Source organism: Tympanuchus pallidicinctus, unplaced genomic scaffold (assembly GCF_026119805.1).
Source record: "Tympanuchus pallidicinctus isolate F22 unplaced genomic scaffold, pur_lepc_1.0 scaffold4, whole genome shotgun sequence".
Taxonomy (NCBI): Eukaryota; Metazoa; Chordata; class Aves; order Galliformes; family Phasianidae; genus Tympanuchus; species Tympanuchus pallidicinctus.
Genome location: NW_026294758.1, coordinates 14,819,074 through 14,844,291, shown reverse-complemented (window position 1 = coordinate 14,844,291; position 25,218 = coordinate 14,819,074). Strand labels below are relative to the sequence as shown.

At 37.9% G+C, this 25,218-nt stretch overlaps 1 protein-coding gene across 3 annotated transcripts in view; it reads left to right on the top strand.

Moving 5' to 3' along the window:
* The first annotated feature begins 858 nt into the window (after window positions 1-858).
* Window positions 859-25,218, top strand: part of TMEM161B (transmembrane protein 161B) — a 40,221-nt gene continuing 15,861 nt past the window's right edge. Inside the window, exons 1-9 of one of the 3 annotated variants that reach the window (XM_052700522.1) lie at window positions 859-1,013; window positions 7,232-7,335; window positions 11,041-11,121; window positions 11,761-11,901; window positions 15,296-15,393; window positions 16,797-16,953; window positions 21,351-21,502; window positions 22,081-22,141; window positions 23,866-24,006. In XM_052700522.1, the coding sequence (XP_052556482.1) occupies window positions 1,011-1,013; window positions 7,232-7,335; window positions 11,041-11,121; window positions 11,761-11,901; window positions 15,296-15,393; window positions 16,797-16,953; window positions 21,351-21,502; window positions 22,081-22,141; window positions 23,866-24,006 (938 nt within the window). In that variant the 5' untranslated portion in view covers window positions 859-1,010. The remainder of the gene's footprint in view (window positions 1,014-7,231; window positions 7,336-11,040; window positions 11,122-11,760; window positions 11,902-15,295; window positions 15,394-16,796; window positions 16,954-21,350; window positions 21,503-22,080; window positions 22,142-23,865; window positions 24,007-25,218) is intronic. The other 2 variants (XM_052700520.1, XM_052700521.1) reach the window with 2 other exon arrangements.

The window sequence follows — 25,218 nt, the reverse complement described above, 5'->3', positions numbered from 1 at the left end:
CCGCGGCCCCGTCCGGTCCCGCCGCCTCCCCGCAAGACGCCGTCGCTCCCCGCGCCGTGCCCTCCGGCAGCTCCTCCGGTCCCGACGCAGAGGAGCGCCCCGGCACGTCCAGCGGGGCCCTCGGCACAGGTCCTGGCGAGGAGCCGGCTCCCGAGGCACCCGGTCCCTCCGAGCAGCGCCGCAGCCGCGGCCCCTCCGCTCGCGGCCGGGGCAGGAAGCGCTCGGCTGGGGGGCCCCGGCGCCCCACCAAGAGGAGGGCCGGCAGCGCCCAGCGCGCTCCGCCGCCCTGCAAGAGACGGCGCCCCCGGCGCCCCTAGCGGGGCTTACGCATTTGCAATAAAAGATTAGAACGCAGAAGCACGCCTTGTCCCCAGTGTCCGTGTTTCGTATCCGCTCGCCCTTCCCACACGCGCTACACAGCGCTGCTTTGACGGGGCGGAGCGTCCTCGCGCCTCATTCGCCCAATTCAGCGCCTCTTCGTGCTGCGCGCGTGCGCCGTATGGCGGCAGACGGCCCGCCTCGCGCAGAGCAGCGGTACGGCGCATGCGCGAAAGCGGCTCTCGCGCACTCCTCGGGCTGTCTTTGGCGGTGCCGGTGCCGTTGTGGCGGTGCTCAGCGCAGCGTTGGGAGTTCTAGCCGTGCCTGCCTGACCGGAAGCCTCTGGTTGGGTGGCGCTGCTACTCGTCAGGCACCTCATCTTGCCTTTTCCGTCTGTGTGTCCGTCAAGAGCCGGACGCGAAGCGCGGGGCCGTTTGTGCCGCTTGCCTGTCGTCTCGTTCGCACCTTCGCTCAGGCTTTTCTCTGGGCAGCCCGGCGGGGCCTGGCGCCGGCGGGCCGTTGCGTGACCTCGGCCGTCTGCAGCCGGCGCGGGGCCTGGCGGGGCGCTGGGCCGCCGCGGCGGAGCGGAGCGGTGCCGGGCTGGGCGGAGCGGGGCCGGGAGTCGGATTTATGCGCTGCGAGAGGGTTCGGGACGGGCGGCTGGAGCGGCGGGCGGCGCCGGCTGGAGCAGCATGGTGAGCTTGGCGGTGGGTCGCGGCGCAGGGGGCAGGGCGGGACTTTGTGTGAGCTGGGAATTACCTGCAAACTTCTGCCGAACGCTTCGGTTGGTTTTAACGCTCCTTCTTTTTCGGTGTCCCGGGGTTCGACGGGGCTGTGTGTGTGTGGGGCGGCATGCTGGAATCCTAGGTTTATGGAAGAATCGGGCTGCTTTTTGTAACTGAGTGCGGGCGTTGCACGTGGGATAATACACGGGAAATTAGCTTCGATGGATAGCAGCAAGAGAGCAAAGCCTGGTTGGCGTAGTTAGTGTAGTGATACAGGCAGCATGGGTGTCTGTAGATTGAATTGTAGAGGTGTGAGTGCATCGCTGCTATATAAAGTTGGGGTGGGCCCTGTGTTTGGCCTTAACTACAGTATGAAATACCTGAGTTATCTGAGTGGGGTGGGTCTCCTTTCAAGATACCTATTCCACATATGGTTGGGCACCACAGTGATGTATGATTCTTGGTATAAATATATATTCTGTATGTTCCATTAGTACTTATGGCTATAAAAGTCAGTACATCAATTTAGCTATGGACAGCATTTGTCCAAGTGCCACAGAACTTGCTTGGCATCTTATCTCCACTTTGAAGTTGTGCTTTGGGTGAAATCAGATACTAAAGTCTTGTAACACTGGAATATTTAACAAGCTGATTCTAATTATCTGTTCTTTTATTATGCACATCTTGGAACGTGAAAGGAACTGTGCTGTTTTCTTCCCCACTGTGCCTCTTCTTCCTTCTCTTTTTCATTTGTTTCCCCCTACTTTTCCTTTAAGGGTAGAAAATTGACTCTAAAATTCCTGTAATATTCCTCCTATTTGTAGGATACTGTTGTCCCACTACTCCACTTTGAGCTATTTTGGGAAGTTGTAAACAATTACTTGGTTTTCTTTTCAATGTGACCCTTAATTGAATACCATTAGAATCATAGAATTGTTCAGGTTGGAAAAGACCTCAAAGATCATCATGTCCAACCACAACCAAACCAAACTACTATAATTCTAACAACACTAAATCATGTCCCTGAGCACCACATCCAGATGGTTTTTAAGCACATCCAAGGATGGTGACTCTCCCTGGAGAGCCTATTACAGTGCTTACCAAACCTTTCTGTAAAAAGGGTTCTCTTGATATCCAACTTAGACCTCCCCTGGCACAACTTGATGCTGTTTCCCCTCATCCTGTCACCAGTGAGAAGAGACCAACCCCACTTTGGCTGCGCTCACCTTTCAGGTATTTGAAGAGAGCAGTAAGATTTTCCCTCAGCTTCCTCTTCCCCAGACAAAACAGCCCAGTTCCTTTGGTTTCTCCTTGCAAGGCATGTTCTTTGAGCCCTTTTTCCCTTCTTTGGGCCTCCTCCAGCACCTCAGCGACCTTTACTGGGGTGCCCAAAACTGAACACAGTACTTGGCCTCACCAGTGCTGAGTACAGGGGCAGGATGACTTCCTTAGTCCTGCTCACCCCATCATTCCTGACACGAGCCAGGATGCCAGTGGTGTTTTGGCCTCCTGATCACATTGCTGACTCATACTTAGCCAACTGCCCATCAGTCCACCAAGGTCCCTTTCCATCAGGCAGCTTTCCAGCTACAAGCTGGATTTAACTCCACTGACCACAACTCTTTGGGCCTGCCATCCAGGCGGTGTTTCACCCAGCAGAGCGTATGCCCATCCAAACCGTGGGCAGCCAGCTTCTCCACAAGAATGTTGTGGGGGACAGTGTCAAAGGCTTTACTGAAGTTCAGGTAGTTCACATCAACAGCCTTACCTTCATCCACTAAGCAGGTCACCTTGTCATAGAATGAAATCTGATTGGTTAGACAGGATCTGCCATTCATAAACCCATGTTGACTTGGCCTGATCCCCTGGTTGACCTTTAGTAGATCCGTGATGGCTCTTTAAATTATCTACTTCATAATCTTCCCTGGCAATGATGTGAGACTGATAGGTTTGTAGCTACCAGGATCATCTTTCTGGCCCTTCTTGAAGTTGGGCGTCATTTGCCAGTCTCCAATTTGCTGGGAAATTCCAGTTAGCCAGGACTGTCAAGGATCATGGAGAGTGGCTTGGCAGCCACATCCACCAGCTCCCTCAGCACTCTACACTGCAATCCATTAAATGCATCCTATAAGCTTGAGAAATCATTTCCACTTGAGCAAGTAATAGTTGCTGGCTATATCTACAAATGTTATGGAATCACAAGAAAGATGCAAGTCACTTGAAAATATAGTCCTTGGTAGTCTATCTGTAGGCTGTGTGAAAGCTGCATTCTCCAGTTCTGACTCAGTGGCAGAATGAAATGTACAACGGTTTCATTTTTATCAGTAGGCTCACAAACAGTTGTCGCAACAACTGACTGGCTGTACAACTCTTAGCTGTGGCTATCAGGGCTGATATTTCTACCTGTAATGCTCATTATGTTCACAATTCTGTGCAAGCATTTTAATTCTGCCATAGCGTTTAGGCTGTACTGCAGAGACATTAGATGTTTTCCACTTGTTCTTGGAATGATTCTTGCAATGGCAAAGCCTTCTATAAAATTAGTTAACGGTTGTGAGGGTGAGAGCTTCCACAGTTTATGTGTCAATTAGGTGAATATAGTTATGGTAGATTTTAAAAATCTTTTAACATAATCTTCTGCCTTCTTTTCCTTCATTGTAGATCAATCCTCTGAACTGGTTTTGCCTGTAATTTAATACTACATTGAATATGTACTGATTTTCTGCCCAAGGCACGTTCTCTATTGATTACTTCAGTAGTAATGATAATTCTGTGACTTCAAAAGTGGTTTGGTTCCAGTCATGAGACTTCTACAACAGTAGTTTGATTTTCCTAATGATCCTTAATTCTGTAATTGTGGTGTTTAGGGAGTACTCTTTCCTGTTTCATGGAGGATAAATGATGTTGGCTGACAAGACTGTAGTTTGATTTTTAAACAATGCTCCTTGATTCAAAGGGAGTCATACAGCTTCTGACTCCTATCCACCAGTTTATGACCCTCCTTTGAACACGAGGAAAGCACTGGCCAAGGCAGAAGTGGTGCATGGAGGTGAGCAGTTGCTGGTTCTGAATTCCTTCTGTATTCTCTGTGCCACCTGATGCATCATTTGTTCTGTAAAACAAACATGTTTTTACAAGAATTGTTGCTTCAGAAATAAGTAGCTGGCATTGTAGTTCTGAACATGAAGCTGTGTTCTCCTGTCTGTTCTCTCAAGCATGTCGTTGTTTGGTTGGTGTACTATGCCAAGTAATCCTAGTGTATGCAACTGCTGGCTTCAAATCATGGCCTTCATCCTGCAACTGGGGGGGAGAAAGGGGTGAGAGTATGGGGGTAGTGGTGGCTGTTATAAATATTGTTACAGAGTAAGTAGTTTTGAAACCCTGAATAAACTTAGGTTTTGAATATTAGTACTGCGTATCTGTGTGATATGGCAAGGGAAAAAACTTGATGTGATACAGTCAGAGCGGGAGAATAACCTTGGGCAAGGTCAAAATGTGGGGTCTGAAGAGTTATCTTTGATAAAACAATTAACCTTGATTATTCTTGCTTTGCATGTTCTGTAAATATAAAAATATACTCTAGGAAGAAGTACTTTTAACAATGTTCATATTTTCTGTTAATATTATGAGGTAGCTATGTTTGTGTTGTAAGTGCACGTTCATTTGTAGATAAGAGTATGGAAGCTTTATCATACTTATTCTTACTTTTTGTTTTCTTTTTTATCAGTAGCACTGTCTGTAACTACGTAGTGCTAGAGGTATAGACTGTGAAGGCCGAAATCTAGGTTGTGCTTTGTTCAAACTTACCGTACTGCCTTTTGGGCCTGTCATTTTTCTAGATTTTAAGAGTGCGTCTGTCTTATTCTTTAATGTAGCTGCAAACACTTCCATTGTAGTCTGCTTAGGAATTCTTTATTATGTTTTATTCAAAGCTTTCTTATAAAATATGTTCTCTATAGCACAAACAGAAATAATGATGCCATAAGTACTTCAAGGTCCTGGAATTGAGCGATCGAGATATTGAAAGACCTCTGACCAAAGATCTTCCTCTGAAATGAAAACACAAGTCTGCAACTTATTAGGCATTATAGTCACTGTCTGGTTGTTCTGTCTTGCTTGAGACATTGACCATGGGGTTACTAGCCAGCCCCTGTTTTGAAGAGAAAGTGATTTATAGTCTTCTTACCTTGAGGCTGAGGGATTTTCAGCTGTTTACAGGTTGAAAGAAGTGTCTGATCTGTAAGGTACTGACTTCTGTCTCTAGTGTTTGTTTAGTCTGTCGCTTGCCCAGCACAGAAGCAGCTTCCCTGTCTTCAGACAGAACATCCTGCATTCCAATTTGTGCTCATTGTTTCTTGCAAAAGATTGTGTCTTGTAAAAGAGCTTCGTCCTTTAATGTCTTCTCCTTTAAACAAGCTATATTCTATTAAGTTGGGATAGATTTTTAAATTCTAAACCATGTCTGCTAATTAAGAGTATGTCAAGTAAAGCAGAAGATATTGGTTGGAACCAGTACCTAATCTGCCTTTGTATTCATTCTTGAAATGAGTATCAAAACTAATACTAGTGGTAATGGGAGGACTTAAAAGTGTGTGGGAGCTTTGATTTAGATATAACCTGAATTGGAACAATCCCTCAGTTTTGTGGTTTTCTGTGGGGAAAAGCAATTCTGTGATTAAAGATAGGTTGCGATGATATATATTTTTTCCAGAGTGTATTAATATACATATAAATAAGTTGTGCGTAGGTACATACAGGTAAGTGACAGCAAAATGTGTTTTCCACATAGTATGTTATTAGAGGAAATATCACAATCTGTGCTATTACTAGCTCCTTGCAAAAATTTATTGCAGTAATCCCTGGTCTTGCTGAAGGGAAGCTTCAGAAATCAGTTCTTTTGAGGTGTATCAAAGAATTGATGGTGGCTATTTAAGGAAGCAGTTGAAATTTCAAGAAGGGGGAAGTGTTTGTGCAAGACCACTGGAGAGACTTTGATCACAGAATGGTTTTGGTTGGAAGGGACCTTAAAGTCCACCCAGTTCCAATCCCCTGCTGTGGGCAAAGATGCTCTCTCCCAGCTCAGGCTGCCTATGGCCCCGTCCAACCTGAGCACATCCAGGGGTGGGTTACCCACAGCTTCTCTAGGCAGCTGTGCCAGGTCCTCACTGCCCTTTGAAGAAAAAAGAAAATCCCTTAATATTGAGTGTAAATCTCTCCTTTTTTAGTTTAAAATCAACCCCCCTTATCCTTGTGCTATCAGATAGAGTAAAAATTTGTTCTTCCTTCTATTTGTAAGCTCCAGGCCAGAACAGCTGAAGAAAACCCAAACATGTTATTTCATGTAAAAATGTAACAAAATGTAACAAGTACTTAATTGATAATTGATAAATGTAACAAGTATCTCAATTGATAATTGAAACCTCATTATGAAAAGTCTGGTAACATTCATTTCCAATGATTACAAATGGAAGGTAGTTTATGCTATCTTGATATTTTTAAATCATGTTTCATTAAGGATGGTATTGGGCATCATCCATTGTGTTTGATTGGACTGTAATTTTTTGTGAAAGCAGAATTGATGGCACAATTTCTGATATATTTGAACAACAGAAAAAAGTTGAAAGAGAGAAAAGATAATACAATACATAAGTTACACTGATTATTGTGCACCTTCCCTTCACCATCTATGCCATTCGTGCAGTAAGGAGCAAATGCTCTGTATTAACTGGAGGTTTAAATTTCAAGAGATGGATGTTGTAAATGGTGAACTCTGGTGGATTTGGAGGGTGTCAGGTGTTAAATCATGTAGAAGAGAAAGAGACCACGAACAGCACGACTGTGATGAGTGATTTAATTGTGCAGAGGAGTATCTTGTGGAGTGCCATATCAACATGTGGTATCCCAACTTATTGAGCTAAGGCACTCTATTGGAAGCTGGCAGGGTGCTGATGCTGCTGGCCTTGTGATGCTTTTTTCTTTTGGTAAAGGATGTGGTGGGTTATTGCAGGTTCCAGGGGATTTCCTGAACACTGATATTGCATGAGTTTTTTACCTTCTAGATTAAAAAATAAAAAAATATATTATCCCTGTTACGTGAAGGTGTTTTTAAAATACAGGAACAAAAACCAAAAAGTTACTTCAGCAGATTTTAAAAGCACGTGCTGACTTGTTAACTTATTCCTCTACAGGGTGTGATAGGTGTACAGTTGGTGGTTACCATGGTAATGGCTAGTGTCATACAGAAGATCATACCTCACTATTCTCTTGCTCGTTGGCTTCTCTGTAGCGGCAGGTAAGATACGAAACTGTTGATACATGGGGTGTGAATGTGGTAAAGCAACTACGCATTGCAGTAGAAACATTACTAGTTTGGTTTGTCTTGAAAAGTAATTGATCTACTTGCTGTTCTTGAACGTTACTCAGCATAGTGACGCCTGACTTGCAGGTTCAAAGTATTTAGGTGTAAAAGAATAGACTTGTTGCTGTTAATTGTGTTAATGCTAGCTGTTTTCCAGCTCTTACCTTACCAAAGGTACAAGCTGTGTAATTTAATATTGAAAAGCTAAAGTAAATTCTGTTGAGAATCAAAGGACTTCTTTCTCAGTATTTATTACAATTGTACTGATTAGCCTTGCATAAACAGAGTGCTTAGGTGTTTATTAAAAATTGTGTTTTTGAGAACTTCATAGGACAGGATTACTATAAATTTCAATATAGACTTCATAATGATAGCTTAAACAGGTATAAAATGTTGCAAGAGAAGCATTCCCTGTGTGACAGTATCCATTATAAATAAAAATGGCAGGTTTTGAAGATGATTAAGTATCTTAAATATTAAAAGAAACAGATGCTTCGTTTTTTCTACTGGGAAGAAAAAAACTTTGAATGATTAGGAGATATTATGATGTCTTTTAGAATTGTTAAACTTTGGAGAACACTACAGCTCTGCTCCTTGATTTCTAAAGGAGTTTCCTTAAATGATAGTGTATTCCAAAATAGTCTTACCTAATCTTATATAGTTTTCCACTGCTTTTTTTCTCCTCAATATCTTGGCATGCCTTTTTTTTTTTTTTTTTTCATCGTTTTTCCCTTTTCAATTTCCAAATGATTGCCAACAAAAAATGTCACTAATGTGACACTTAAAACACAAATAAATGTGTGTTAAATATCACAATAACAGTGGTGAGGTGGAATGGAAAACAGAAATCAGTGTGCAGATGATGCAAATGGGAATCATGCTCTTAGCTGTTTTGAGAAGTTTCATTGTTGACCACACTTGCAGGGTATTGACAACCTCTTTTTTTTTTTTCTCTAAAAAGAATATTATACTGTAAGTGAGCTCTAGAAAATTTTCAATGAGTATGAAACTTTGTATCTTCCTTGTTTATAGTATTCCTCTCAGAGTGTTGTATCGGTTATATTTCAAATGATATAGTCTACTTTCTATATTGCATTTAAAACATTTGTCTCAATGTCCATTTCAGAACTTTTCTTTTTTTTTTTTTTTTTTAAGGATTGCTCAATATTATGCCTGTGTCCTTCATTCTAATGCCATTTTCAGTCTCTGTATTCACATTCTTAGGCAAATGTTGTGCCAGTGAAAGATTTGCTGTTCAAATACGTTTTTGGCCACCCTTTCTTGTTTTTAATCTTTGTACGCATACAGATAAGTACGTAAAGCAAAATTTCTGCACTAGTGCTTTGGAATTATGCTCCCACTGAGGTCAGTGGGTGTCTCATTGCCTTTCATGTTAGTAACCTTGAAAATCTCATTGTTGCTTTTCAGCATACTATTCATAAGGTAACTATTCTAGTGTGTTGTAATTTCAGTCATTATGAATAACATTCTGAATGCTATAGTTTTGTAAAGAGCTGTGAATACTTCTGTGTTTCAGAAATAAAATCGTCAGGAGCTTTACTGAAACAAGAATCTGAATTTTAATGTCAGAAAGAAAACTTTTTTTTTGTAGTTTATCTGATGAGCATATATAAACCTATTTTCCTAAGCATTGTCCATTTGCAAAGTGTTTTCTTAGATGGACTTCCATAAGCAGGGTAGTGGAGTGTGAAGTTCACACAGTGAAGTCCAGCTTTCCAAAGAAAAGTTACTAGATCTCTGTCCTTTCCTGTCAATATATTATTTTCAACTAGATGGTAATCACCAAAGCCGATTTAAGTTATTTGGCCTGAATGTTTTTCTTTGGAAGTGTTGGGAGACTTTTCTAAAGAAGTAATCTGAAATATCTTTAGGAGGTAGTCCTTGCTAAAGAGGAGAGAAGGTAAACATTTTATGAGGAAAATGCAGAACCTTCAAGTGGCCAGCTGGTTTCAAGATGTCGATATGTGTCCATTAAAATGGAATATAAACATCTCAGAATTTAAAATAGTTGTTAGAATAGACAGACAGAAGTTGTTTTTTCATTTGTAGGGTGGATGGTTATCTTTAACTGCTGAAACACAATTTACTTACATTTGAAAGGGAATACAAACCTTTTCAGAACTTGATCAGAGTATGAACATTTGTTATTTTTTTGAAGACAGTGAATTGGCAGCTGAAGTATCTACCCAGGCCTTTCCATTTTTTGTTAGTAAGTCTGCTCTACCAAAATGTTGCTTTTCTCAGCCTCTTTCATCCAATTTCCAAGCCACTTCAGGAGAAAAGTGATGCTCTGTTCTACAGTCATTAAAGGCAATCATTCAAACTAACTGGGGCATGTTTGTACAGGTCTTCAGAGTAAACTCTATCAAAGCTACAGAGTAATCAGTTGTCTCAGTTTTAAACTCACTAAAGAAAATGCAAACGTTTTTTTTCCCAACCTCTAACTTAATGAAAATGTGTTCACTTTTTTTTGTTTTTGTTTTTGAGATTTTTAAATTGAAGACCTGTAAGCTTTATTAAATTAAAAAAAACAACAATACCCTTTTGTATGCTATTACTTCTGTTGCTTGTAATTTTGAATTACTTGCAATGCTTTTTGTAGTGTAATGAAGGCCAAGTTGTGGTTTAAGTATTCTTGTTTTGTGTTAGCATACTAAATTTTCTAACTTGAGTAATAATAATAGTTATGGATACCATTGCTCTCTCTTCATTATTATGTTGTATTAAACTATATCATAAATAAGTGCCCTTCTCAAAAAAGAAGTATTTTCTCAAGAAAAATACTCGTACATTAAGACTGATAAATTTTCCCAGTATGTTTCTGTGCATAGTTGGACTTTGCCTTAACATTTTAGCAGAAGAATCAGAGTGACAGCCATCCAAAATCTGAAGGACACCTCACCTTTGCTGTACACAAGATTGTGCTTGAGCTACTAAGGTTGTTGCTTAGAAGTTTGAATAAAGTTACTGAGAATGAGCAATCTTTTTTTTCCTCCACTTTAGAATTTCCTTGCCACCACTTGCCTTTTAAATAAATGAATAAATAGATAGTGCATTTATGTGTGAAAGTGGAAAACTGTACACTTTACATGTAAATTAGTGAATTTTGTTTTTTTGAATAACTCTTGTGTGAAATCCATAACAGAGATAGTAGAATATGCAAATATTTTTGTAGACAGCAGGTACATATTTTAACGTTTACCTATCTGTGCTTTTGTAAGCTGCTGTCCTTTTCCTAGTAAGTGTGGAAGGTATCACAAGGGTGATGTTGCTTAGGGCAGAAATACAGATATTACAATTTTGACTGTTTAAGAAAAAAGTTGGGTAATAGTTGTCTGCTTTGAGAAGTGAAGGATTTGTTGTGAAGGGGTAGCATGTGTTTCTAATGGTATCTGGTAAGTAACTTGTACTGAAGAGAAGTGAGGGTCAGTTGTTGTTTTTCAGTCCAAGCAGGGTATTTTTGTAGATGTTGCAAATGACTGCTATTTTAGTGTATATATAGATCTGTGTTTATACATAGTTATGTTTTGTTTGTTGTTGTGTTTTTTTTTTTTTTTTTTAATCATTCTACATTGCTAGTGCTGATGAGGTTTTATTTGCGATTTTCTTTTCCTTTAGTTTACGATGGTATCAACATCCTACTGAAGAAGAACTACGGATTCTTGCGGGGAAACAAAGAGGGAAAAGCAAGAAAGATAGGTAAGTATTTGTTTTAAGCTTCTTTCTCCTATTTTTTTTTTTTTTTTTTTTTTTGTATGATGTGTATGACAGCTTTGGCCAGTTTCTGTCTTCTGTGATTATAAAACTGCTTGTTGCATATGACTGCAATACATGTATCGTCACAGCTCTGTACTGAACTGTGTTCTTTTGTTTTACTAGAGAATTTCCAAATTGTGCAGCGGTGAATGATTCCCAATTCTTAAATGTTGTTTGTGAAATTGCTAATTAGGTTACAGAGGTTCTTTTAAGCAATATACCCGTGTCATGGAGTCTGAGGAAAGCAAATCTTCTGTAGGGTTGAAGGTCCTCATATTTAGGCAGGATTTGAATGTACTTGATATGGGATTGTTGTTCTGGATCATAACTCGTTTACACAGCTGTGATAAAAGTAAATGTGCTCCTAGAATTTATTGAGTTACTTCCAGTGGAAGTATTAGTCCCCTTGCACGAAGCACTGGTGTAGAATTTTGTTGTGATTATTGTGAAAAGTTCTGGTCATTCATGTTCAAGAAGAATAAATTCAGACTTGAATAGGTGAACAGAAGGGCTACTAGCATCAGGCAGGAAACAGCATGTCTTACAAGAGCCATCTGGAACAGCTTGACTTGTTTAACCTAGCAGAAAGAAAATGGGGAATGATGAGATAGATGTTCATCAGCTTCAGCTGGAAACAAGATTCTCACATACAATCATGAAGGTCTCCAACAGACTTTCCAGAAGTAGAACTGCCCAAGAGCCAAGAGTGATGATGAGGAGCTTGTTGTGGTAATTGAAAGATAAATAAATTTTAAAAATCAGAATTGGCTGGGCTTAAAATAAACAGCAAAATGCACTCTTTCTTGTTGATTTCCTTTAGTCCTTTTCCTTTAACTCTGATATGAAATACTGATATACAATTCCTAACACCTGTTTTAATCCATGTATAGTCTATTCTTTATGCTTTTTTTTTTTTTTTTCTGGAGTTTTTAAGTTACTCAGGAAACTTATTTGTTGTGTTTTGGATAAAGACTTCAGTTGTTCCCTCAACGTAAGTATCTTTCATTTTCTTTCATATGTCACATTCTTTCATATTGTGACGTTTGTCACAATACTCTTAAATTCAGACATTAGTTATCTAACAACGTACTTGTTTTCCTTCAACTTGTTAAAAGATCTGTGAATAGCATTACATTTTATGCGTTCATCTAATCGGTAATATATGTAAAATAATTAGTATGACAGAACTAAATGTTTAAGTCCATAAATAGGAGCCTTATACAAAATAATTTTACTTTGCTAATGTCGTTTCTTAGTGTTGCCAATCTTCTGCTTTCCAAAGCACCTTCACTTTCACTTTCACATATGATCAATTGCATACTCATTACTGAGTAGCAACATGGCATATTAATTTGTTCTGATATCTAAGCTTTGACTTTTCAAACTTTGGAAAATGTACTGTGAAAAGTAGCAGGAAACTGTATCTGAAGGCACATAAACACAGATCACTTTTCAACTATTAAAATGCTACATTTAATGCTTCAAATATGATGCAGTGTTTCGTGTCTGTGCAAATTTTGTTGGTGTCACTCAATTATCAGATTGATATAATACATTAATATATAACCAAGAAAATAGTTATAAAAGGCAGTTATTTGTAGTGAGGTGTTATTGGCAAGTCTTCATTCAGATGTAGACACACTTTTGAGAGTTGCTTTAGATTTTTGTCCTCATTTTTCAATTTGTCCATTAAAATTCTTGTGCTTTGAGTGATAGTAAGAACTAGTATCACATGAAAAAATAATGCTTACTGACTCTTTCTGGTTGTATTCTCAGCTTACATGTGAATTAAGAGGACTTTACTCTTTAAAACCATGTTCATAGTTGAATAAACTTCTTTTTAATGCTCATGTACCAGTAACTCTTCTTTCTTTGGAAAATCCACCTTTCCTTCACTGATTTCAGAGGTGCTGTTTTGAAATCTGGCAAAGTACGCTGTTCTATTGTAGTCCTCTAGGGGGTTATGAGCTTGTAGCATGGCTTATTTTCACAGAATCACAGAATTGTAGGGGCTGGAAGGGACCTCCGCATATCGAGTCCAGCCCCCCTTCAAAGCAGAAACCCTACAGGACACTGCACAGGTTGGCACCAACGTGGGCTTAAATGTCTTCCGAGAAGGAGAGTCCACAACCTCTGTGGGCAGCCTGTTCCAGTGTTCTGTCACTCTCACTGTGAAGGTCCTTCGCATATTGGTGCAGAACTTTCTATGCTCCAGTTTACGGTCACTTCCTTTTGTCCCCACAGACCTCTGAAAAGAGGTTGGCTGTATCTCTTTGACTCCCATGCTTATGGTATTTATAAATATTAATCAGATCCCCTCTGAGTCTTCTTTTCTCCAAGTTCACTCAGCCTTTCCTCATAAGGGAGATGCTCCAGGACCTTTATCATCTTTATGGCCCTCCACTGCACTCTCTGTAGGAAATCCTTGTCATTTTTCTACAGGGGAGCCCAGAACTACATACAGCCTCCAGGTGAGGCTGACCAGAGCAGAGTACAAGGAGGAGGATCACCTCCCCTGACCTGGTGGCCATACTCCTTTTAATGCACCCCAGGAAAAGATTTTGAAGTTAATGGTGTTGATATAGTTTCCAAGCTCCAGGAGAGAAAAAAAAAAAAAAAAAAAGTGCTCTTGTTGCTCTGAGTAGCCCTTCTGGTCTTTATCTCTTTGGAAACATGCAACACATTGTTCAAAACTGTTATTTGTAACCAGAAATTTGAGAAGCATAAAAAAGCTTCAAATTATATATTACATTTTTGTTTATACTGTATTTGGAAGATAACTCAGTGGGACTAGAAAGGGGGAATGATGATAGCTAAAAGTAAGGCTTCCATGCAAAGAAACAGGTATGTATGGAGTGGGCACAGTGTGTGGGTATAAAATAGTAAAGTATGTTGTACAAGAAGATGCTGAATGAAGTTAAGTAGGGTAGTTATCAGGGTTTTTTTTAATGTGGGACAAACACTGTGAAATTAGCTGTGCAGGTCAACAAATTTCAGAGTGTTTCAGAAAGGGATTGAATAAATTAATGTCGAAAAGAAAAAAAGATATTTCAGAAGATGTAATACCTGGCTTAGATTATCCCCAGATTGCTTAATTCTAGAAGCCAAGAAAGATTTAGCAATGTGACAATCAGCCTTTCTCTTAGTCTTTCCCTTCATATAAGAAACTTTCCACCTGTGCACACATGATAGGAGCAAGTTAATCTCTCTGCAGCTCTTCTTAAAGCCTCTGTGTATCTGTTGTGTTCTGCAGGAATGGCTAAAATCAGGAGCCTGCCCTGTCTCAACATCAGAGTATGCATAGTTTTGTCTATTTCCTCCCAAAGAGCATGATGTATTTATTTCTTTTCAAGGCCTACTATATCTCTAGGATTGCTATTAATACAGTGATAATTGTTTGTACTTTTTTTACTTTTTTTTTATTTTTATTTTTAACTTTTTTATTTTTTTTATTTTTACTTTATTACTTTTTACTATACAAGCAGGATATGAATTGAAATAGGTCAAAGCCATTTTTGCAGCCATCCTTTTAAATTAGAAAACTGCCTTACAGTTCTGTTATTGATGGCTGATAGGGTACATCTCTCAAGGATCTAGGTTAATCTAGCTTAGGCAACAAACTTAAAAGCCTAATGCTATTTTGGGAAATCTGTTTTTTTTTGGGGGGGAGGGGGGAATGGGTTTGGAACCTTGCCTAGACTTCATTTGGAAAGCATCACTTCAGCTTCAATTTTCTTCAGGGTATTTGTTCGGCAGGACAGATGTATTCTTCTCTATAGTGGTACTCATACCTGTTGATGCTGAGGTTACTTATTATATCATTACAGATTCCTGTCTGTCTAACAGTGGGATGGTGCAAACAGTACCCACCAGCTCCTGTCTTAATGCATGACTTTGATACAGCATGGAAGCTACTTAGACCAATGTGCATAACCACCACAGTGTATTAGAACATTACAAGATAAACCCAGTAGTTATTGGCATGCAGTGTTTGCAGTTAAGGGAATAGCAGTCTGAATTCTTAAATTTGAAATGGTGTTATACATACAAAGAAAAAGTTGATTTTTGTGGAATCTATGTTTATTTTATTAATCTACATATGTATTTTCTGTTACAGAAAATATAATGGTCACATTGAAAACAAGCCTTTAACCATTCCAAAAGATATTGATCTTCATCTGGAAACGAAGTCTGTGACTGAAAGGGACACTATTGGTAAGAATAAGGGTGCTCACAGTGATGTAGTATATTAAATACATCGTGGTATTTAATATAAAGTATTTATTTGCAGTAAATGCTGGAAGGTATTTTTGGAGTGCAACCGATAAAAAGAGTGTTAAATGAGATTACAAAAATTGTTGCATTCAGGCACCCAAAGCAGTATCAGACAACACAGAAAGGATCCCATCATGGTCTATTTGAAACAGTCTTTGTATGAGAAAATGGTAACTGACTGATCTTGAAACATATGCTTTCTGCTGGCCTAAAATATGAAATGTACTATTGCATTGAAACCTAGACCTACACAAACAAAACTGACTTAAAATGCTTAGCTGCCAAAAATGGCAGTGCAGAAACAAGCAATGTTAAATGTTTGGAAAGTTGCTTATTTTTTAAAATAATAATTTTTGATTCCTTAACAATAACCAACTTTCTTTACGTATGTAACCTTAAGACTTTCCTATGCACGTAAGCTATATATTTTTCCTTGTTTACATTCTCATATGCAGGTGTTGTATACAGCACCTAAGTGTCTTCCTGAGTGTTTATAGATATGAATGCAGTTGAACACTTAACTGGTTTTAAAGAACTAAGCATACAAGCATGTTAAATCTAATAAAAGTAATTATTTCAAAATAAGTATAGGACTTGGAAATACCTGAATTTAACCAATATGTTGTGTTTGTCATCAGCTATCTCTTAGTCAGCAGACAAACGCTGCATAGCATTTGTGGTTGTTTTTTTTTTTTTTTTTTTTTTAAAATCTCATGATCTAGGTAATGTGTTTGAGAGGGACAGGCTGGGCTTTATTATCATGAGTTGTTCTTCACATTTCTCAGGAGCTCCCTCTTTGTAAATAACCCAGTCTGCCAGTATGATCCCCAGAATTTTTAGGTGGAATCAATAGTTTATTACCGTGCAGAAGACGTTAATAATGTTGAGCAAACTCTGAATGGCTTAGATTTTTTTTTTAGGAGAATATATAAATATATATTATTTATATAAAGTGATAGCCAGTAACCTTTTAATCTTGAACCCTTAGAACTGTAACTAAAGGAAAGAGCCATTTTCTATCATGATATTGATATCTAAACTGGTTATAATCTTTGAGTTAATTAGATCAATGTGTAAAAGCTGAGATGCTAAATAAAATCTTGTAACCTAATCAAATTGCTTAGTACCAACCCAGAATATTCACTGAGGTGAAGAGAGAAATACAAATTAAAAGGAGAGGCTATCAAATAGAAAAAAAGCGTGCCTTTTTTGTTGTCGATGATCTTAACTTCCATAATCTTGTTACGTCTAGATCAGTTGAAAATAATTTTTGATTGTTATTGTGTTCTGCATGTGATATGTATATATCATAGCTGTAATGTTTGCAAACTTGTATTTTTCAGCATTACATTACTTTCCTGAATATCAGTGGTTGGTGGATTTCACTGTTGCAGCTACAGTTGTGTATGTGGTGACTGAAGTGTATTACAGCATTGTGAAGCCCTCACAAGAAATGAATATCAGTGTAGTGTGGTGTCTACTTGTCTTGGCTTTTGCAGTGTATCCTTTTCTGTTTTCTTATATCATTCTACCAATTCCATCATGCTGCAGTTCATAGAAAGCTCTCTATTGTTGTTTTAGATAATATATAAAATTTACCATTTGGAAAAAGAATTGTAGCTAGCATCATTTTCAGGTAACGTATATGCTGTAGCATGCTTCTTTATGCTGATATAAATAGCATATAAACATTTATACCAAACCATTTATAGAAAAAATACAGCTCTCTGAATATAGAATTAATGTAACGTGTAGCTGTTGTGAGCTAATGTTTGACTGTCAGGGTGGGCAAATGTTGCTGTCCATGCAGATTGTAATTTTTGAAGAAGCATGCAGTTTACTGCCTGGCTTTTCTGTTATGTTTAACCTCATACTTTCTGAACTAAGTAATACAATAATGTAAATCATCATTTGTTGCAAAGTTGCATGCATGAATTCATAACTTCAGAATTCAAAAGATTATTATTTCTCTTAGATTCAGTGCAAAATAAAATGTATAGACAGTTATAGGAGCTAAAATGGTACTGTGTTTTCAGTGGTCTGTGAAAAGCAACATTTTCTTCTGGAAATAAAAGAAACAGTATTTTAGGAAACAAGCAATACTGAACCATAAGAAGAAGTAGCTGTCCTGTTTGTATTTGGTAGAAAAGACAGTGCATGGTTTCGCTATAATTAATAATTAATTTCCACATACCAGTCATAGAATTTGCAGAGGAAAGTTGGGTTTTAAAGATAGGAGAGGTAATGAAGCAAAATAATCAGATAAGGTTCTCAAGGAGCATAGATTATGGAGAGAGGAGCTGGAAAATAAAGCTGTGCAACTCCTTTGGTACCGCACAACTGACAAACAGATCAAATGCTTAGTTAGATATAACACACATATATTCAAAATTTGTTCCTCTGTGCCTTTACAGTAAGGACGAATTCCTTTTCTGACTAGCCTGAAGTGCAAGTGAAATGCATAATTTTCCTGGTCATGAGTACCAACTTAAGTGACAGAGCTGATGAAGTTAAGGAAAGAAATAGCTGGCAGAAAATCAGCTCTTGTGCACCTTTTAGTGATGTTATAGCTATATAACTAGGCACCCTTTTTTGTATATTATTATTTGGTTAGGCAAAGTCAGGAATCTTGGCAGAGAGAATAAGACGTTATTAAGAAATAATTGATGAAAACAAACTCTTTTGACTCCCATAATGAGAAGGAGAATGAGATTAATGAATTTATGGGGAAAAAAGCTTCATACATTGTTCATCTTATTGGTCATAGTGCCCTTTTTGTTTCCTTTTTTAGACCTCGGGCATAACCAGCTTAAATAATTTTACTGTGGTTGTGAATTATACATTGGCATAGATTTCATAGGAAAGACAACTGCGGTGTTCCATTCTTAGAGTGGTGTTTTAAGGCAGTCCTAATTACTACTTTCATTTAGTTAATTCAGAGCAAAACCAATTGTAGAAATTTAAAAATGTTAAGTTACATGGCAGCGCAAGTTTTCTGTCTTAGTAGTATGAACATACAAGTAATTATCAAGGTCTTCTTCTGATTGCTTCTTTCTCACCACCTGTTTTTATATAAATTGAGCCTAAACCACCATTTTTCACTTTGTCTTATTCAGTTCAAGCATTTGAGGTTTCACTGCATATTGGGACCTGAAGGAGGTTGTAACAGAGTGAATGTTCCTTGCATGTCAGAAGTACATCAGTTGTATTTTCTTAACAACCTTTCGACATGGCAGAAAGAGAAGAATGATAGAGGGGAAACTTGTGTATGTTAGAATTGATAAGAGAAAGAGCAATTAATTTGTGGTTTCTCAAAACACTGGCATGAAGCACATTTCACACCCTAAACATCTTGAAATATGTTATTAAATCCCATAATTATATGTCAGATTTCAAGTGTAAGTTCTGCTATGGAGATGGACAGTTGATTCTTATCCATTGTTGGAAGCTATATAATCAGTGAATATTAAGATGTTATAATTACAAAAAACAAGAGAGTTAGGCAAAGCAGATCATGATAACAAAAAGAGGATAGAAAGCTTACCCCTATCCTGGGCTCACTTACAAAACTCCAGAAGAGATCCTTCCCCCCTGGTAGCCAGCTCTTAAATAGGTCTAGAAGAGGTGCAGCCAGGCTCCACCCCTTCCAGCAGCACAGGAGAATTGCCTTCAGCTGTGCTCCTCTGGCTGACTTATTGCTCACCTCAGGTGATCAATCAGAGTTCAGGCCGTGACTCAGCAGTTCCCATACAGAAGCAAATAACTTTTCTGTGTGAAAGAACCTTTTGTACTAGATGAAAATTAAGTTTGGTGCACATATTGACATGATGTGTAAAAGTACTTTGACTTTTTAAATTGTAAGATCAGATAGGATATTATTAAAAGCAAGCAATCATCAACCAGAAGCTAAATTTTATTTAGTAACTTACTAGTTAACTTCATGTTTTAATATTTTTGCATTTGCGTGGGTATGTATTAGCTAAAGAACCAATATTCTTCTGAGTTTTTTGTAATAATATACTTTGGAGATAATTGTTAAGGATTTCTAATAGTTTGTAGGAGTTAGAAAAAGTGAAAGAGAAGTTAAAATTTAAGATGCATGAGACTTCTTAAAACAAGCAAATCTGGAAAAGCCAGGGGAAGAATGGCATTGTATGTAGGACCAAACCTTCAGAAACAAATCCCAGGAAACAAGAAACTTGTATGCAAGAGTGTCCTTTTGTTTTGAATGCGTTGTCAAACAGCGAGGCCTAAATTCTAAGGGTTTTAATTTGTTCAGAAAAAAATTCTGTCTTTTGGATAGTTTTAGAGGTAGGGAATCCTACGCAATGGAATGTGTAATTTGTAACCTGGTAATAGGTCATTCATTAGTTGTATGAGGGAAATGTTCTAGTTAGGACTATTCGTGTTCCACTTCGTACAACTTGTATTGCTGGAATTTTGGTTTTTTGTTTGCTTGTTTGTTATTTTTCACATAATAGTAAACAGACTTTACTTTTAAGGGAGGCTTCTCTGCAGAGCAGATGATTTTGTAGAAATCCTGGTGAAATCACTGCTCTGTAATATTGAACAGAGCTTGACTTTATTTGACTGTATGGTTCCTGCGCTGATGGAATGAAGCGTTGTGACCATTGCCCAGTCTGAGAGCTTAGGTGGGTTGATACAGAAGTCTGCAGTACTGAGCAGCACATTCTAGACTTGTTATATTAGAGCTGACACTTACATAAACATATTAATGTGACTTATTCCTAGCTTACAGCTGGGTTGAAGGGCTTTTATGCAATGAGTGATAATACTGTGCTATTGGGGAAACAATCTTTGTGATTTCAGGAGAAAACTCCTGTGTTCTTGTGTTATGATATCAGGCCTCAGTGCTGCTGAAACTCTTCTAAAATCTACCAAACTGTTTAGTCATTCAGTATGTCAGGGCCAGAAATTATTCATCGTGACTTAAGTATTGGAAAAATGTGGTTGACTGATTTCAATTGAGAACATGGGTTCAAAAGGATGTCAGTAATTATGTGGGCTGCTTCTGTTATGTTGGTCCACAGTGTCAAAGGCAGATGTTGGTGGTATGACGGTTGAGGTTGAACATTGGTACCAGCATCCCTTTACATATTACTGTGTGACAAAGGGCAGCAGAGGGGCAGTCTGACAAATGATTTGTGACATGAAATTGCCTATGAAGCAATAGTGTGTCAGTGAATTACTTCCTGTGGAACAAATGGCGACCACTGAGATTAACTGATGTCTGTTTATGGAGACCAAAAAGTGGATGTGGGGGGTGGATGGTATGTTTTAGCAGTGGTGACAGCCACAGTCATCACTTTCACTGGTGCAGATTGTTCTGAGCATAGCATGCAGGGTGTTTCATTGCAGGTGAAGATACATAACTAATGGTAGTGACTTTGTTGATAAATAGTGTTTTGTAGTTGAGAATATGCTCTATCAAATACTGCAGTTGTGCTCTAATCATTAGAATTGGAAGAGACTTTTAAAGGTCATCTAGTCCAACTCCCCTGCAATTAATGGGGACATCTACGACTATAACAAGTTGCTCAGATTGCAGACCTTAAATGTCTTCAGGGGTAGGGCATCCACCACCTCTCTGGTAATTCCAGCCAGATATTCTTATATATTATTATTAAAATAAGATAACCCATGGTAGAGAGTATTGCTACAATTGACAGTAAGTAAGCCTAAATTAAAATGATATTGCAGAGAAGTGTGTTCCTAGCTACATAATTTTTTTTTTAATCACTGCTTTACACTGTCCTTTATCCTGGAATTGGCTCAGCGTAGAACATCCTTAGTGAAGATGATCAAAATACAGCTTTGTAATTTTTAAATATTGTTATTTTTCCAATTTAATTTTCCTTGACCTTTTTCCTGTGTAGTAAGGTACTATTTTCATTGACCACTCATTACTTCAAAGTAGAGGAAGGAGGTGAAAGATCAGTCTGTGTCACATTTGGCTTTTTCTTCTTTGTGAAAGCAATGGCAATTTTGATTGTGACAGAAAACTATCTAGAGTTTGGACTGGAATCAGGTAACTCCCTTCTTTAGTATTTGCAACAGTCTTACTTATTGCATGACCAGAAAGATTTATTTCAGGTCTTTTAGAAATTTTTGAGAATATATCTGTTAATTTTAACTCTGTTATGTGATACACTTTTTCTGGAGGATATTCTGTCTATTTTTCCTGCTTTGTTTTAAGATGTGTAAAATGGCTTGGTTTTTTTTTTTTTTGTTCACTTTTGCCTTCCAGTTTTTAATTTTTAATTTTTTAATTTAATTTAATTTTTAATCTGTTTTGCCTTGCATTGCACAGTGAGCTGCCTTCACTGGAAAAAAAAAAAAGAAAAAAGAAAAAAGAATAGGTACTTGGTCTGTAAGCATCAGTGTTAATTCCATTGGTGTTCATGAAATGTTCAAGTATCAAATAGGTATTTTCAAAGACAGTTAATATCCGAGTTTTATTGTACTGTGGTGTAATCAGTGCATGAAAGAATTATCCTAACATATGAACACTTTTCAAAAGATGTATTATTATGTGGGGGGGAAAGAAGGGATGGGAAGTATTGTTTTTACTGTGATAAAATACATATAATCTATGTGTCTCCGCAGGATTCTCAAATTTCTCAGAAAGTGCAATGCAGTTCCTTGAAAAGCAGGGTTTGGAATCCCAGTAAGTCCTGGAAATACAGTGTTTTACATTGTGTTTGCATTTATAACTCAACCACTTGGATTTTCTTAGCAAGCATTTGTCTAGCATATTGTGCTGTTGTACGTGCTTATAGTTGCTAAAAAAAATGTGAAGAGGTGTATTAGTGAGAATAATCCATCAATATTTCAAAGTATCTTTGTTTTCTCTTTAATTTAGATATAGATTCCAACCTGGTAGTTTGGCTGTAGCATTTTAAAAAATAAATTCAGAAGTACAATTTTCATGACAGTTCTTAAGCAATCTCTGCAGTACTGAAGGAGCTATTTAACACACAAAAAAATCTTTTTGCTGTTTCTATGGTGTGTAAGCAGATGAACTTGCAAAAAAGCTTCAGACACTTCAGATGGAGCTTGCGAGGAAGTCGGCTTTAGGAGGAAATTCTGACTTTTATTCACATCTTCAAGTTCTGTAGTATTTTCCTCCTTCACAAATACATCTGCTTGCTACAGGATATCTCAAGTTTTGTACGGGCTATGAAAGGAGTGTGCCATTTTTGTTATTTTACTTGTGTACACAACCACTGTCATGGATAGGCTTTGTGTATTGTAAAATGGACTTTCAGTACAACTCTGTCCTTACACATTTGCTGACATGTGTTATGGGGTATATCCTTACTGTGAGGGATAAACTTTTGATTTCTAAGTTGGGAGTTCTCAAGTACTGTGCCAGAACTATGGAATTTCTTTATTTCTGTGGAACAGATCTTTCTAATATGCCTACGTAGAAAATATATCAATTTTAGGTAGGAATATCAGAGAAACATTTAACTGAATCCCATGTATTTCTTAACCTTTCTTTACTCCATTTTACCTAAGCTATTACGACTTTACTAACTTCTTTGTTAATTTTTCTGTTAACGTTCCTTTATTTTTAAACTTTTGCAGTGCTTTGGCTGTTCATAGGAATGACTGAGTTGACAATGGTGTCTTTTGATATTTTGAGGTTGTGGACTAACAAGTTTGAAGCTTATGTGGATAACTAGAATTGTTTTTGTTTTTCTTTAATCTGTTACGTTCTTTGATTTTTTTGTATGTATGTATGTATGTTTGTAATTCAGTTTATTAATTCCATAATTCATTTAATCCTTAGTACTTTTTTCAGTAATTGTGATGTAATGCATAGTTAATTTAAAAAAAAAAACAATACTGGCTACTTGGAAGAGACATAAGTAATTGGGTACATGTATGTGTTTGATAAATCTGTGGGGAAAAAAGTAATAAGTTTGACAAAGCTCCTTAATGGGTAAAAGGAGAATGCAGCTAACATATAATTTAAAAAACATTGATTTTGACTATGAAAATTTAAAATTGTGATTTATCTGTTCTCTTAAAAAAAATAACCACTGGTTAGCTTGTTAACTAGTTAATTAGTTGTTAATTTTAATATAAAGTTACTCTTTTTTTGTTTTATTGTACTAACAAATTTAACATCTTTTACGAGGTTTTTTTTGCACTAGGAAGTATTTTTAATAGGAAGGTTTTCTGTTCATTTTATTAAATAAACAGGTGACTTATTTTTTGTTTTGGTGCCTGCTTGAGTTATAATGATGCTGGTATTCCCGAGTAAAACTGTACAATTCTTTTTGCTTTTTGATTAAATATTAGATACTGTTGAACGTAATCACTGATACCCTGCCCATTCACTTCCTCCTCAAGAAAATGCTTATTTCCTCTCTTTTCTTTTAGGGGTCCTGTGTCTAAACTAACCTTCAAATTGTTCCTGGCTGTTTTGTGTTCACTTATTGGTGCTTTTTTGACATTCCCTGGCTTGCGACTGGCTCAAATGCATCTGGATGCTCTGAATTTAGCAACAGAAAAAATAACACAGTAAGAAAAAATATATACACATAGGTATATGCTACTCAATCTTAAGTCTTTGATGTCTGGAAATAAAATGAACTATTCCAAAACGAAGGTAGTGACTAAGACTTCTGCTGCTGCCTGCATTTTGTATCTCAAGCAGACTTGCCACCTGCCTCTTTTCTGGTCAACCTGTGCTCTGACGGTCTTTCATTCTTTGCCTTGTGTTTAGAGTCCCAGTTACAGGAATATTTCTTTCCTTTCCTCCTATTAGAGCACCACAAGGAATGTTTCTACATAATGCTTTCTTTCCTCAGTCATGTTTCTTGGGAAGTTAAGTGGAAGAAGACATACAGCCACAGACTTTTTATTTTCCTCAGTAGCCCAATAGATGAGCCACAGACTTTTTATTTTCCTCAGTAGCCCAATAGATGAGCATCATGCTGTTGTTAATAAACGTAGGGGAAGATCCAGAGGCAAACACAGACAACAACAGCAACAGCAACAAAAACCCACAAAAAATACAAATAGACAAAAAAAAAAAAAAAAAAAAAAGGAAGAAATAGCCTTAGAAGGGCAACTAACTGGAAAAATGTTTAAAGTGAATCTAAAACTCAATGAAAACTTCTGTTAATAGATATAGAAATTAGCATATAATACTTCATTTTACAATATTTTGTGCTTCTTACATTATGACTCAGAATATTTTAAAAAGTCAGATGCTAATATGACTTTAAAGGAGCATTTTATTTTGCAGCTGCTCTTGAGCAGTAAATGTTTTCTTAGATTTAACTTTTTTTTTCAGCTTTCTCTTGTTGACTGAGGAGCACCAGATGCCTTTTGTAGGTCTTGACCATTGATACTTAATACACAGATGTTACAGCATAGGCCATTGTGATGATTTAGTCTGTCCACTTTACTAAGAGAAACATTATGTCACCAGCAAGTCGAGGGAGGTGTCCCTCTAATCTGCTCTTGTGAGACCCCATCTAGAGTACTTTGTCCAGTTCTGGGGCCCCCAATACAAGGAGGACACGGAGCTGTTGGAGTGGGTCCAGAGGAGGACCATGAAGATGATCAGAGGGCTGGAGTATCTCCTCTCCACAAGGACAGGCTGAGGGACTTGGGGCTCTTCAGCCTGAAGAGGTGAAGACTCCAAGGAGACCTTATAGTGGCCTTCCAGTACCTGAAGGGGGTTTATAAGAAAGCTGGGGAGGGACTTTTTATTAGGACATGTAC